This window comes from Perognathus longimembris, chromosome 4 (genome assembly GCF_023159225.1).
Source record: "Perognathus longimembris pacificus isolate PPM17 chromosome 4, ASM2315922v1, whole genome shotgun sequence".
NCBI lineage: Eukaryota > Metazoa > Chordata > Mammalia > Rodentia > Heteromyidae > Perognathus > Perognathus longimembris.
The window spans coordinates 86,440,861-86,456,937 of NC_063164.1; the positions used below are offsets into that span (position 1 = coordinate 86,440,861).

The 16,077-nt window shown below is 43.2% G+C and overlaps 1 protein-coding gene across 3 annotated transcripts in view; it reads left to right on the top strand.

Annotated features, from left to right (window-relative positions):
- Nucleotides 1-340: 340 nt before the first annotated feature.
- Lypd1 (LY6/PLAUR domain containing 1) overlaps nucleotides 341-16,077 on the top strand; it is a 33,717-nt gene continuing 17,980 nt past the window's right edge. The window contains exons 1-3 of one of the 3 annotated variants that reach the window (XM_048345606.1): nucleotides 341-385; nucleotides 737-782; nucleotides 2,934-3,071. In XM_048345606.1, the coding sequence (XP_048201563.1) occupies nucleotides 377-385; nucleotides 737-782; nucleotides 2,934-3,071 (193 nt within the window). In that variant the 5' untranslated portion in view covers nucleotides 341-376. Of the gene's footprint in view, nucleotides 386-736; nucleotides 783-904; nucleotides 1,666-2,933; nucleotides 3,072-16,077 lie in introns of those variants that run through there. The other 2 variants (XM_048345608.1, XM_048345607.1) reach the window with 2 other exon arrangements.

Genomic DNA, 16,077 nt, shown 5'->3' on the forward strand with positions numbered 1-16,077 from the left:
AAGGCAGAAGAGAAAAAGAGCCTGAGGCAGATACGGAAGGATTCCTCTGCAGAGGAATTACCAGAAAGTCATTTACACTCATTCCCAGACCTGCTCAGCTGGCAGCACGGGAAAATAAACGAACTGCGCCCCAGCTTGAGAGCTCCCCCACCCCCTCTTGCGAGGCGGCTGGAGAAGAGGTTGCTTAGGAGGCTATTTCTACTGAAATGTGTGCTCCCCCGGAGATTTGACATAAAGGGGTGGGGACGAGCGGGACTTGGTGGGGTGGGGGTGGGGGGGCGGGAGCACCTTCCAGCTCAGGTCAGGAAGCCTGCTCCGCACCACCTGCTGCAATGCTCCACCAGGAAGGCGCAAATAGCACCGTGGCGTCGGGGGAATGCGCAAGGTGGGTCACTGGTAATTGACTGGAAAAAAAGAGAAATAAGGGTGGAATGGGATGGGGAGGGGGTGCAGCTGAGGGGCAGCCAAGCAAGGGTGGCATCTTATGGAGTGGGTACTCATCACTCATGGTTATGGGGCGCCGAAGGGAGCCTGTTGTTGGGAGGTGGAGAGAAACCTTGTTTTCGGTCGGATTTGATTTCCAGCGAGAGCTTATAATGGTTGAATCCATGGTAGCTTCCCGCTGGGCCAGGCTACCCGGGCGCTGTAGGTGCCCTGTACCCGCCAGCCATGCGCGCGCGGGCTGGCGACAAAAGGACAGCCCTGCAAGCAGGGTCCACCACTTTCGCCCATCCAGCCCAAACCAGTAACCAGTGGTAGTAAGCCTCTCCCAGGAAGTGGAGGTGCGACTGCGCGGGACACCCCAAGGAAACAGAGGGTGTGCAACTTTGTGGAGAACCAAGGGGTATGTTCCCAACAGCCCACCCCTCCAGATCGACTCCTAGCACAGTCGACCCCGGCAGGCGGGCCAGACCCCGTCCCTGGGGCGCTGAAGATCACCCGGAGAGAGCCTGGGACATGATGGGGAGCTCGCCCCTGCGCACCAAGGCCCAGCAGTGTTTCGCGACCCCACTGCACAGGTCCCAGAGTCTGTGCCGGCTTGGCCCCCCCGCTGCACCTGCTGCGCCCCACTTCAAATCTCCCAACCCTTGAAAACTGCACGCCCCCCCCCCCCCCCGCGCCGCCCTCGGCACCCCTTTCCCGGCACCTGCAGAGGCGAGAGAAAAGGGCGGCAGGAAGGAGGTGGGGACGTAGAGAGACAGTCGACAGTCCCAGCCTCCCCTGCCCGCCACCCCCACTCCAACTCAACAGCTGTCACGTGGTGCCTGGAGTGGCGGGGGGGGGGGGGGCGGCGGGAGAAGAGGCGAGACTTTTTTTGGGTGCTTCGGATCGCCAGTAGTTCTTCAGTCCAAGCCACCAACTCCGGAGGTGCCAAGCTTGGCCCGAGAGCGCGGGCGAGAGCCGTGGGGACCCGCCGCTGAGAGCCCCGGCGCGGGCGATGCGGGCGCCGCGGGCGACACCTGCGGCTCCTCTCGGTGGCGGCCGTCGCTCGGGCGGCAGCAGCGCGGGCCGCGGCAGTCTCCGCAGCCACGGTGACCGCGGCGCGGGCGTCCCCGGCGGCGGCCGCCGCCTCTGAGGCGCCTGCCCGCTCCCGGCTCCGCGGCTCCGGGAGGATGTGGGTCCTCGGCATCGCGGCAACTTTTTGCGGATTGTGCTTGCTTCCAGGTAAGAAGATCGAGGCCAGCAGCCGGCCGGGCACGCACAGCGCGCCTATCCACCCGCCGGCCTCCAGGGCGCCCACCTCGGGGCGGACGCGGCGCGGGTTGCCCCGCGGGAGTTGAGTGGCGGCGACCCGCGGCGCTAAGCTGGGAAAGTCTCCGCGTCCCGCGCGGCTGGACTTGGGGACTCGCAGCTTTCACGGCTCCTGGCCGCAGCTGCCCAGCTGGATTTCCAGAGAAACTGGAGTAGGGATTGGGAAGAGAGAAGGGCAAGGCCATGAAGGGGGCCTGGGCGAGATATGAAGGGGCGACATCTCCCCGAACCCCAGCCAAGTTAGGAAGTATTTTGCAACCCGTGGGAGTGGCGCCGCCGACAGGTGAGCGACGCCCTAGCTAAGCTTGCTGCGCCGGGCAGCGCCGGGGCTGTGTCGCTGCGCTGAGAGTGTGATCAGCGTGAGGCACGAAGGGGACTCGCCGAGGACAGCAGTGAGGTCTAGACAGTAGCTCCACGATTCGAGGCAGCGATAAAAGACGCAGGTGTCTGACTCTCTTGTACACCCTTTCCGGACTGAGCTCTGCAGAGCCGGTACTAAGACCGCGAACCCTAGCCAAGGATTGTCCTTAAAACAAAATAAATAAAGCCCCCCCCCCCCCGGAGACTGGGCTGCGGTGTCGCGCACACGCCAGGACCTACACGTCCCCTCCCACGCTCCGCAGCCATCTCCACCGCCCTTAGAAGGGTCGGGGGGTGGGGAGCCCCGAGATCTTAGGGCGCAGAAGCGCCTTGCGTTCGGAGCCTCCTCCCGCGTTCCCCCCTGGTCGCTCAGGAAACAGCGCAGGAACGCTGGCTTCAAAAATTAAATAAAACCCGAAAGGCGTCGGCAAATGTAATCATGAATGGTGCCAAAATAGTAATTAAGTAATTTGTAACCAATTAGCAATTAAGCAAATCCTCTAGCACAGACCAGAGCTGATGTGGGCTTCCCGAACGACTTGGTTCTAGGGACTGAGCCTTGCAGTCCTCCTTTCAACTTCTTGGAAATGACCAGTGGTGCTGCTGTTGGCTGAGCGCTTTGTGTCTGGAGCAGGGATATAGAGTCGTGGGGCAGTGTTCCCCTAGATCCTCGGTAGGACCCGGGGTATGCGCGTCGCCCCCTGACGGCTTCAGCCACATCCAGCCCTACTGGAGACCTAAAAGGGCAGATGTGACAGGTCCCGGAGGCAATGGTGGGCTTCGCGAGCGGATCTGACCCCCAGCTACAACTGTCCTTGCAGGTTTTGCGTTGCAAATCCAATGCTACCAGTGTGAAGAATTCCAGCTGAACAACGACTGCTCCTCCCCTGAGTTCATCGTGAACTGTACGGTGAACGTTCAAGACATGTGTCAGAAAGAAGTTATGGAGCAAAGTGCCGGTAAGAGCCAGGCAACTCTTCCAGTCCTCCTTTCCCCTGGCCTGGGCAGCGAGAGTGAGACTGAGGGGCCATTAAATTATAGAAAAGCGGGCTGCTTTGATGTAATGTACACATACACATACTGCTAATCACAGATTTACTTTTACAATGCGGTGACAGTGAAGGACTCCCAGTTACTTTAACCTCATTAGAGTTAATTACCAGGGTTTCTACCACAAGGGACTTGGGAGGGGAAGTACATTTAAATCAGCATCTCTCCTCTTTATATTTATTTCTTTCTCCTCCCTGTGCTAAAAGCTGTTCAGTGGGTGGGAAAATATATGAATAACCAGCCCTGGCTTGGGAAACTAGACAGTAGCCTGTGAGGGATGTCAGCCTGAAATATGGAGCTAGTTGAAGTTCCCAGAGGTCAGAGCTTGAAAAATGTGTTTTGTCATCGAGCCACACCATATTTCTTTGAAGAACACTATAGGATCTTTATTTAATTTTAGAACTAATGCATCAAATTCCAGGCACAAATTGCCAAGATCTTTCAAAGGAATGTTGTTCTCAGCCCTACAGGCTCAGCTGCTGGCTGGCTGACAGACATTGGACATTATGTAGGGGACAAAGGAGGAGGGGGATTCTCACTCTAAAGTCTCTTTTGGATTTCCCTGTGCCATCTTTCCCCATAATCGTAGTAAAACTCAAAGTCCCCTAAAATATAATGGAACTTTGAGGAAACATGAAGCTGTTGCTTTAAGTCCAAGGTCAAACCATAAATAGAGGCTTTGCCATGTAAAGGCAGTTGAAAAGATAGGAAATAGCATCATTTGATAAATGATACTGAATGAGCTGAATCCTTACTACTCTAGTTAGGGAACTAACTGCTCCAAGATTCCCAGAGTTGAAGTGATTAGAACTGTTACCTGATTCCTTTAACCACACTGGCAAGCCAGTACACGGCTGGTTTTAAAGGCAGCACCTTGGGAAAGTAATTTGCCCTAGAGAAAGGCCTGAGGATGTTGATAACCACAGGGTAACTGGAGGGATGTATTAGCTAGAGAGATGGGTACTTCTCTCATAGCTTTCATTCCTGTTATGAAGTAATGTGCATATGGTTTTATAAGCTGTTCTTCATAGGTGATTATTGTCCACGGGTATGGATTTTTTCTACCAAATTGCTCTCCTACGGAGTATGAGATGTAATTGCTTTCAAGAATAACTTGTCCCAAGAAAAGCAGCAAGCATTATTTTGGTATATGAAAGTCCGTCTAAATTTTTAAAAAGCAGAACAAAACTAAGCTTGACGATGAGGCGTTAGCTCAAATTGATATAGACAATTTTGACAAGTGATTTCTTTTGTAGTTGTGTTTCATTCCTGCATTTTTCCTGATCATTTCCTGACCTTTTGAGTATTTGCAGCTCTTTCACACAATAGTTTAAAGCTGGAATCCTCAAGACCACAGCTTACTCAGGAATCATGTTTTAGAACCTGGGATATGGTCAAGAAAAGGATGTGAGCTGAATTTGAGTCAGGAGGGGTACTTTCTCTGAGAAACATGTCTTTTTCCCTTTGTACTTTTCTTAGATGAATGCTACACACTCAATTTTCAAAGTGCTAATTTACATTTTGATTAATTTTCTCCTGAAAATCATATTATAAATCCAATGTACAAAGGCAAAGCAGACATTACAATTCCCATTTACCCTCAGACAGCTTCAACACAGAAAATTCCTAGGTACCTGGTCTGAGGTTGGTGACCTCCCTTAATATAGTCAAGTTGGGCACCTGGTCTCCAAAATCATGCTTCTCCATCATGATAAGACTACAGCATAATTTATTCTTAATCTTGAAGAATTACAAATAGGAGCAATGGATGAGCACAAATGAAAAATCAGTTATGAGAGCAAGAGCACGGATCTAGCTATATGCAAATATTCTAAACCTAAGTCCAGTAGAAATTGACCAACCAAATATATTTTTGTACCAGAGAGCCATATCTGTGGCCTGATATTTCCAACATCCTTCCATGTTTATGTAATTGTTACAGACCAGCCAGCTTATTTGGACAACAAGAATAGATAGCAAATGTGAAACTTTTGATTCTTAAAAGACCATAATGTGGCATAATCATTGCAATACCAATGGCTATTTTTTGCCATGTGCCCCATTCATCTAGCTCTTCCTTCATCATGTTACCTGCAATGTCTCACGAAACCTGGTAGGATTTTTCCTCCTGCCACAACCAGTCAGCATTTAATTCTATGGCATAGCCAACTTCACCACACTGGAGAAAGTAATGCCTGTTTAATGATACTATTAGAATCAAAGTCAGAATTGCATCGAAGTCAGAATCTCCATGCTTTAGAGCTGAAATGGCTCGCTGACTCACAGTTAAGGTGCACGTTGCCATCTTCCTGGAGTTTGGTTTGACTCCACATGCCTGGGCTCACACTGAAGGAACTAACTTCATAACTCTGTCCTCAATCTGGCCATGAGCCTTTTATAAACTCTCCAAGTGACGCTGGGATGCTTCAAGTTGAGATTGCTGACCTGGACAATCCTTTTTTGGTAACAGAGGGTCAAAACTATTTCTAAGAGACATTTGAAGCCTGCTTTCCAAGCCAATACCTGTACTATGCCATCTGCCATTATCTCACAGAACAAAATACATCACCAAGTTTGCCTGAAAAGGTAATTCAGGCAAAGTTCTAAGATCTGAAACAATTTTTCATATCCATCAGGTTCTCTTGACAGGCTCAGAGGACAGGTCACAAAGTGAATGTTGAAAGAATAAGGAAACCATCTAGCAGGACTTTTATTTAAAGTTGGAGTGCTATATAGATTGGCATTTTTCATAGATATAGAAAACTAAGGCTTTAAATGGGCTAAGAAATTTTAATGAACTAAGCTGGTCTGACATTAAGTAGTAATGAAAGGTGCTCTCTCTCCCAAAACCACCAGCGATGCAATATGCCCAGGTCTTCAGTTAGTCCTTTCTGGATTAAGTCTGCAGACCCAGCTTTTATGAATTTTGAGGCAGATAAATTTGATTTTCAATTGGGAAGTTCATTTGAAATTAACCTTTACCTATCCCCCAGAGTGTCATTCCTATTAGGTGCTGAGAATGTTTTCCACTGCTCTATTTCCCCTTGGACATTTCTAGAATAATAAAGTATGTTCTGTGGGAAGGAAGAGAGGGTTCAGTACAGCTTTTCCCATTGTCTTTTCTAATTGATATTTAAATGTTTGCATAAGTAATGACTTGCTCTCACCAGTTCTACATTTAATGGGTTAGTGTCTATTTGCCAGCACTCTTGATAAGGACGTTTCTTTTGCTCTTGTTTATCATTGCATTTCACAAAATATTTCAAACATTGATTTTCATTTCAGAATAAAAGCTTCTTCCCTTTCCAGTATGAAGTTTTAAACCAGGGTATAAAGAATGTGGATTTGCATTTGTTTGACAGTGCAATCTTGTAATTAGAGTTTTTCCTCTTGACTAGATACAGTGAAAGGGGCATAATTTAATTTTTATAGACTAGCCAATTTCTGCCCTTAGTAAAATATAGCTCTGTCAGTGAGCAAAATGTTACAGGTTCTCTTAAACCTTATTTAAAAGTTAAATGCAGTATATTGAGAGAAAGTTCATGGTCTGAATCAGTAACCTAATCGATCTCATCACCCATCCTTTGCAACATGCATTAATCTATTTGTCTGTTTCGCAATACAAGAGTTACTGATTTACATGCCATGGTGGATCTACATTATGGCTGGATAAGTATCTACCTTTTGTATTAGTTAGTTGCTCATTAAATCGAGCAAGGACAGCTCAGGGCCCTGGATGGATTCATTGATGCCTTATTTTCTCATGAGCTAAATAACAAATGACAAGAAAGGATAAAATGTCCATAAAATAATCAGTTATCCACTTTTAGTAGATAGAAATAGAAAGGTAGCCAAAGCCAATGTCCTCGCAAATCTCGTTGTGCTTAATTTTACTAGCATTTAAAAACATAGGCTCTATTTCAACCTTGGTGTAGGCTTAGAAGGAAAGAGACCCAGTATAGCTCATCAAACTTATATTCCATCCCCTTTACCTAGCATTCTTTTACATAAGATGTGTACATGTACTCAAAAGCACACACATTAGGTCACACATGATAGCATGTATATGTGTGTGTTTATATAGTTTAACTTTTTTTTTTTTTTTTTTTTTTGGCCAGTCCTGGGCCTTGGACTCAGGGCCTGAGCACTGTCCCTGGCTTCTTCCCGCTCAAGGCTAGCACTCTGCCACTTGAGCCACAGCGCCGCTTCTGGCCGTTTTCTGTATATGTGGTGCTGGGGAATCGAACCTAGGGCCTCGTGTATCCCAGGCAGGCACTCTTGCCACTAGGCTATATCCCCAGCCCAGTTTAACTTTTTTTTTAACCTGTGTGTGGATATACATGTGTATTTGCATATACCCACATATGTAATTCTTGTAATACAAATGAAAACATTAAGTCCTTCTTTGGAGGAGTTCAGATCACAAATTATCCAATCCATGCCATGTTGTAGACACAGGGCTAATTTTTAACATAACATTTTCCAAAATGACTTTGTTAAGTGCACCTGTGATGTCTATGCATGTCTCTCACCTGCCCCAGGTCTTTTTCCTCCTCCTAATGGGTCTCTCCACTATCTCACCTTTTGACATCCAAGCACAGGCCTTTACTGCCTCACTAGAAACACCATTTTGAATTATTCAGAATGATTTTTAGGACATGCTGTACAGATCGAGTGAAAAACAAAAAGGTTTTCAATCATCATAGTTTAACTTTAGCAAAGGAAACTTCTCCAGGTTAAAAAATAATGTTAAATCAAAACAATTTCAATGTCAAGAAAGAGATCTGCATATATTAACACCAGCCTTGCTAAAAAGGTTTCTGTGTCAGCTTCCATGAAGTTATGAATTACATAGGAAAAGATTCTGTGCTGGAAACATCCATGTTTCTCCCTCCTGCCATTGCAGGACACTGAAAGAACACTTTTCTCTTCAGTGGCACGACATTTTGCCAATCAGCTTGCTCACTTAGTTCTCCAGGTACATTCATCTCTTTAGTGTGGCAGGCAAAGATGGCTTCTGAGGAAGGATTTGAAGGGAAATATCACAAGCTTTGGTCCCTTGGAATCTCCAATAAGTGAAGCATTTGTTTATGTTAACTTTCCAGCTGAACAAGCAGCCAGGCTAACCTCCCATCTCCCATCTCTGCAGATGAAACGTTTGAAGATTGATCTGGCTCTCCCTTAACACTAATTCCTCCCACTACAATTTCATGAAAGCTCCCATCATTGATGGTTTTCCTAATGAGTTTAAACAGAGAGGCTTCAAAGCTGAGTTTTGTTCCCAAGTGGAAATGAAATGAAGTATGAAAACAAAACACACCATTTCTTTTGAACTTTGAAAAGGAAATCGGTTTCCCTTAGATAGTCCTGAAACTCAGAATTCCGAGTTTGTAGTGTATACTTTCACTTGATCTCTCCGGCTTATCATACCATCTCTTCCTCTCATTCTTCCTTTCTTTTCTTTCTCTCATGGACTTACTTAGCTTCGAATGCCCCAACTAGGTAAAAGTTTCTTAGCACACTGGGCAGAAAGACACAGAATCCCAGTCTTCATATTCATTCATTGAATGGAAAGGATATTTAGGTCCAATAAAGATGAGAGCACTGTGTTTTAGGTTTTGTATGCTTGGAAGTGGTGACTTCCCATCCAATGGGGCTTAGCTTTCTCCCTTGGAAAAAGTAGAAAGTGGTTGACTGCCACTTTTCTCATGGGATATAGCAAGAGAATAAGAAGTGTGCAGTCACTATAACTATAGTAAAATAATCAGTCTTTGAAATGGAAACCTACTTGGATGCTCACAGGAATTAGCACTAGCCTGAACCAAAGATGGCCCATGTAGATTGGTTACCAATTACTTGAATGCTAGTTTCTGGCTGCTCAGAGCAAGGGACTGCCTGAATTCAGCTTTTATTATCTTACAGGTGGGCTCAAATAATTAGTCTGGAAGGCGCACACTGAGATAATCTCTCTACTTCATATTAGAGAACCTTAGACACAGAGAGGTGTGGCAGTTAGACACAGAGAGGGGCCACACTGCCAGGGACTGGAATTCAACTCCTTTCCTTTGCTCAGGTTTTTTGTTTTAATCACTGGGGTGTCATATATATTTTTAATCACTGGGGTATCATATATTTTTCTTTTTGTGCATTTTAATGATCCATTTTATTAAGATATAATTCATATGTAATATAATTTGTTATGAGGATTAATTCACCCTTTTAGAGGTGTATGATTCTGTACTTTTAAAGACATTTAAAAAGTTGTATACATATAGAAAATGTCTTAATTCCAGAACATTTCAGCACTCCTAAACAAACTTTATACCTATTACCAATATCTCCCTCGTTTCCCTCTTACCAACCCCTGGAAACCATTTATCAGTTTTATATTTATATGCATTTGCCTATTCTGTGCATTTTATATAAATGGAACCATACAATATGTGATCTTTTATGATGAGCTTCTTTTGCTTAAGGTAATGTTTCTATGGCTATTCCTGCCATTTCTCTTTGAGAGATATCCTTTCTTTTGCTAGTGATGGTATCTGAAGAGATATCTCTGGTTTGGCAGAGCTCTAAATGAAAGAGGAGTACAGGAGGAGATGGGCTGGAATATGGTGATGAATCATTAGAACTCTGCTGGCTAATTTCACAATTTGCTGAGTTGAAGTTAAAAAAAAAAACTGTACCAAGAGCAAGTCATTCTAGTAAGCTGGGGGCAAAAAAATTGTGTTTCTCAAGTCTCTGCTTTAATGCTGAGTACTGAGACTCTCCATCTATTAAATACACAGTATGTTTTCCCTTGAGGTGATCTTGCATTAGGCAAGATTAACCAGATGAATCCTGAGACACAAGGATGGGTGAGAATTGCTACCCGGATCCTCTGTATGTGAACACAGATGCTCTTCCTCATATGTGGTCTGACCCCATTGGTTGCAGCCATCAAGAATCAGACCCTTCTAAAGTCAGAAGGTTCTTCATCTATCTGGCCCTTTGTTTTCATTGTCCAAATAAGAGTGTTGTTTCTGGAGCATGAGCTTCTTGATCCATTTCTCTTTCTTCCCTTGAGAAGACTTGAGGGTAGGACAGGTTGAAAGATATCCTGGAGGAAGAGTTTTGCTAAAAAGAGTAGATGCTGGCATGATTTTCATCTTCATTTTTGCTAAAGAGAGTAGATGCTGGCATGATGTTCATCTTCCAATGATACTAGCTCCCTGCTCATGTCTAGCCTTCTCCCAAGCCTAATCAGATCATAGCCCATGGGTAAGCAGAGATACTTGCATCCTAAATGTGAGATATACACTTTAATCTTGGTTATTTCCTTCTTTAAAAAAAATGGTTTTTGTTATTACAAAGGTGATGTACAGAAGGGTTACAGTTACATAAGTCAGGTAAAGCATACATTTCTTTTTGACAATGTTACCCCTTCCCCCTCAGTTTCTCCCAGGTTTTCCCTCCCATCCCTACCCACAAATTGTATAGTTCATTTTCAACATAGTTCCTAGTAACTACCACTTCTGCATTTGTTCACCTGGTTATTTCCTTCTTAAAGACTAAGCTGAATTCTTCCCTTGGAGGAGTTGAAGGTTTGCTGGTAGAAGATACCATGTTTCCTCCCCTGGGTTCTCTAGAAGAGGCCTCATCCATGAGTTAGGAGCTTGTAGATGGGATGAAGTGGCCTATGAATAAACCAAATAAGTCTTATGTATGCCATTAATTCTTTCTGGATGAGGTAAACCTTGGGCTCTAACTTTGTTATGATTCAGTAACTTTCCATAGGCTTCAGCTGCAAGGCATGTTTTTTTTTTTTCTATTAATTGCTTCCAATCGTTTGATTGCTGCCAACACTATAGAGCAAAGCAGGAGATAGACTGAATTAAGTGCTTTAGATAAGGTAGAGCCATTGAGAGTTTGTAATAAATTGCTTTTTTTAAAGGATGCATTAAAATAGAATAAAGCAGAGATGGCTCCGGCCATTGATTTGCAAGGGTTTATGACTTTGCAAACCATAAGTCTGATCCACATGCAGAAGTGATAAAGTGTTGTATTATTTTAAGGAAGTTGTGATACTTGGTCCAGTGCATTTCATTTCTCACTGGACATGGACAATAGCTTTTTATGTTTTTCTATTTCTTGGACTTGTTCTCAAGTGCAGTGGAATGACTAGAGATAGTGCCAGGGGCGGGTAGCATCAAGCACACAGACCTCAGTCTGACAGGGTCCAATTGTGCTGTACCTGGGATGAATAGGAATGGGGGAAGCAGTTGACCAGGGCCTCCATTGAGACATTTTCAAACAGCATTGGTGGAAGCAAGGTGTATTAAGTGGCACTGGGCAATAGGTTTTATGCCCTGTTTTATTGCTTATGAAAAATGTGGTGAGCCACTTGGGTCTCTGACAACTTAAGGAAACCTGTTCAGAAGTAGCAAGAAACCAGGCAGTATAAACAGTTTTCCATTCCCTAAATTGGGAGTACAATAAGATCTCAAGAGCACCAAGCAAGCAAGGGATTCTTTCCAGATTTTTTGTTATCTTCAGAGGAAAACGCAGTAGGTTAGAGCCTCACCAGGAGACTGATGAATTAGCTAACTTCCTCTGAAAGGCCAGACAACTTCCTATTCAGCCTGTTACCAGCTGTTGCAAAGGAAAGAAAGATATAGCAAAGTTGAAACATCCCTTTCACAAAAGACTAGGTTAAGATGGAGACACCCAACTTAATGTCTAAGTGTGTGTAAATGCTAGTGAGGGCCCTGCCCCCCCCCCCACTCCATTGGAAGCATTTTTAGCAATTGCTATAGGTGATCAAAGATATGTTAACAAGGATGTTTTTTGTCCTGTATTCTCCAGCCAGTAGTTCTCCCAGCACCAAATCTTAAATTCTTTCAGTGATTCAGAGTGTATTTTCCTCATGGACTTGAGCTATCACTTCAACCACCACATTCCACTCTTGGTTTTTACTTCTCCCCATGGGTGATTGAAAGAATGCAGTTGACGACCTTTCTTCACCATTCCCCTCCCCAGCCTCTTTCTTTCTCTTTCCCTCTCATCCTATCTTCCTTTTTCTCCCGATCCCTCATTTTTTTCTCACTACACACACACACACACACACACACACACACACACACACACACACTCACACTGATATATAGACACCTGAAAAATATCTTGGAGGGGGAGGGTTTCAAGCTAACAGGATAAATTATCAGCATTTTTAAATATTGTAGCAGAAACAAAGAAGCTTAAATCTTTAGCACATGAGGAAAATAAAATAATGACAAGCTTAACATATTATTTGCTTTTTAGTTAAATTAGAACTAGGTAATGCATGTCAGTGACTGTTTTCATTTGAAGAATCAACCCACACACACTCCAAGCCAGGTTTTCTAATTTGTCAGCTTGCTTTCAAGGCTGATCTAGCTTTGCTTTGGATATGAGTGTTTTTAGGAAACACATATATCACCCACATATAACCACATGCAGACACACACAAATGAGAATATGCACATGCACACACAGAGGTCCACACACACTCTACATCACCTTGCTAACTTGATAGTTAAGGCAGCTGGGAAACTGAAGAACCACTAGCAGATCTTATCACTTGGAATTCTGTTACATTGTGAAGGTTACCTTTGGACATGAACTCCATTGGGATGAAAAGAAATGGTCATCTAGTTAAACTTCCCTCTCTAAACTGTCTCTCACACCTCCCATACAAGAGATGCAAATTGAAAATTCGAAGACATGTTCCACAAGACATATGCAATTCACACTTTCCGCTGGAAGATACACTTCTCAATTGCTTCATTACATAAAATTTTACCCAAGAAGGAAGAGGAAGGAAGGAAGGAAGGAAGGAAGGAAGGAAGGAAGGAAGGAAGGAAGGAAGGAAGGAAGGAACTGTTCTTATCCTCCTACCATCTGTTTTGTACTCTTACTGTTTGATCAAATCCTAAGTACCCAATTAATTGTTTGCTTGCATTCTTGTTCCTGTTACTGAATATCATTCCTATCACTGTCATCACACTGACAAGCCTGAGTGTCATTCTCATACTGGAACCTCAAGCAATTATGGTTGAACTAGATCCTACGCATTAAGAAGTGTTTTGGTGTGACCTTCTTGCCCCTTTGCTCTCTATGATAATTAACCAGCTATTGCTGCTGGTAAATTCCCTTCTCTTCTTGCCTGCATCCTAGGCCTGACTTCCTATATCTAAGAATGATGATGATAATGATGAGGCTGGTGATAATGGTGAATTCTGGTGATAACTGGGACTTAAACCATGAAGACATTTATTGTTTACCTAAAAAGATGGCCCACATCTAGGTGCTTTGGGGGTCATTCCCAGAGCCCCAGTGACACCAATAAAGACCCAGGATTTCTCCTCTTCCTGAATTACTTCCCAAGCATGATGATGTTGTTGTTTTTTTTTCAGAGTTACTACCTCTTGTATTCAAGCTGATTGCTATATCATAGTTCAAGGAAAGAGCGATTACTAGGAAGCTCTTGTCTTCACCTTTGCCTTCAGAAAACAAAAGCTCTCTCCAATTCATCTAAAAGAACTTTGCTTGTCTCAGCAATTAGAGTGATGTCTAATGATCCCTAATAGCTACAAGGATAGGAATTGTGTATTCAACTCTCAGCGTTTGCCCGATCACCTTAAAGAAATAGATGAGTGGAGTGGGAAACATTTCTCCAGAGGCTGTTGGAGAAAGATAGAGATAACCGCTTAATATCAGATCTTCATCTCACTCCAATCACTGTCATATTTAGAAAGGAAATCATTTGTACACACTCACAAATGATATCATGAAATTTAGCACAAGATATGCATGATGTTACAGAAGTCAGATTACTGATAACTGAAATGCAAGAATACAACTAAATTTTACAATGAAGATAATTTCTGCAAGGAGAATGCTCTGTTCATATTACAAATATAAGATCGCTTTTTGTTAAATGTATAGATGTTCTTGATTCATTCTACCTGGAGCCATTATACCATTGAACACTCTGTTAAACTTACGTTTCTATAACTTTAGATGTACAAAACTACTCATGAATTTTTAGACCCTACTATTAAAATTTAGGACAATAATCAGAAGGACATCAAGGTTAAAAATTCAAGAACACAGTTTCACAAATCATTGAAGGGCACTGTTAATACTAAATAATAAGTCAAAATAAATCCTCACTCTCCCAATTTCTGTAGAAGACACCAGTGGAGGAAAAGCAGAACTTTCCTGGCTCACACACTTATAAACAAGCAGAGAAACTGAGTGTGATACTAAAGTAAAACCAACAATTGGCATCATACATTATGTGTTGGTGTTTGCCTGATATAATTAAGTTGGCATCAGTGGTTAACAGCCTTGAAAACTAAACTCAGCCAAAAAAAAAAAAACCTTTTTGAAAAGGGTAATCAAAGTCTTCTGTCTAATGAATTTAACATATTCCTGTTACAAGGAAAAAGAATGTGTTCTTGGAGCATCTTACTTCGTGTCTCTTGCTGTTGCTTTTAGAAAACATGCTTATTTTTATCTGAGAGGTTATTACAGCTCTCCAGTAGTATTCTCATCCCACCTGCTTGGCAAAGATGGGCGGGTGAAGTACATCAGTATGGATATTCAGTGTGCAGCATGGCATTTTTCCGCCTTTGGCCTTTCTAAACTAGGCTGTTAGCATTCTTATTCAGTTGCCTTGGCCATCTGCAACTCAAATGGATGAGTTTCTTTGGCCTTTCAATTATTCCTGTCCATGGCAAAGGAAAAGTGCTTGAAGAGCCAGCACCGAAAATTGTCCAGAAAAGACAGGTCTTCTCTCTATCTGATAACCAATGTCCATCAAGCATAAGTGAGACATGAATGTTGCTTAGCCTCCTCTTCCTGAGCTGCTCCCATTAGAATTCAGAGAACGTCAATATTTCTCACATAGTATTCTTTAAAGAGAAAAAGATAGCAAATATTTGGGAATAGGTCGAAGATCTTTTTTCTTGCCATTTCTTTCAAAGCTTAGTGAAAATATATATAGTTCATTCCAATTACCTGTTCCCAAACATTTTTCTTTGAGAAGCTGTTGCTAATCCTGCATGGAATATTCATTGTAATGTACTCATAACTAAGGTGTAGTAAATGCTGGTTATTTTTCAAGTAGAGAAAGATTAGTCTCATTCCCAGACAGGTATCCATATAAGTAGCAGTTTACCACAGATATTGGATTTGAAGATCAAATTGTGTATGAAGTGAAAAGTAATGGACTGTTTAAAGGCTCTGTTTAGATATTTTCTGTTTTTATATCAGCATATAGAACATAGGCAAGGAAAATATTGTAAGAAGATAAATGTATGATGGCCCTTACATGGAGAGGATATAGGTCTTTATGCATCTATTTTAATTGACCATTGGAGCAGAGGTCAAGGTGAGGAAACCAGGAAAGTCACTTTTAAAAGCATTCTTGTAGGAAATGTGCGGTGATAGAACTGAAAACAGAGCCCCAAGCTCTCTAGATGATCCACTTGTACCTTCTAACCTGGGTCCTCCTCTTTCAGTCCAGTATGAGCAAAGAATGTTCACTACACTGAGCGAAATCCTGTGACATGGTTGTTAGGTATTATCATGCAAGGGCTAATTGAGAAAATTGGTTTAACTAGTGCTCCCCAAATTGCTGGAGAGTTGTGACTATAGGCTTAATTCCTAGGGCTAAGGATGTAGCTCAAGGATAAGCCTTTGGCTAGAGTATGTATTCCCTTGGGGCCATCCTCTGCACCATTATAAATTAATTAATTAGCTTTAGGACACTATGCAAACTAAAACAAATGTAACTTAGTGGGGTCATTATGAGTGTTCAGTCTTCATCAGCTTTCTTTCTCACTCAGATTATGAACCATTTCAGAAGTAAAGCAAGGAACAAAGGTG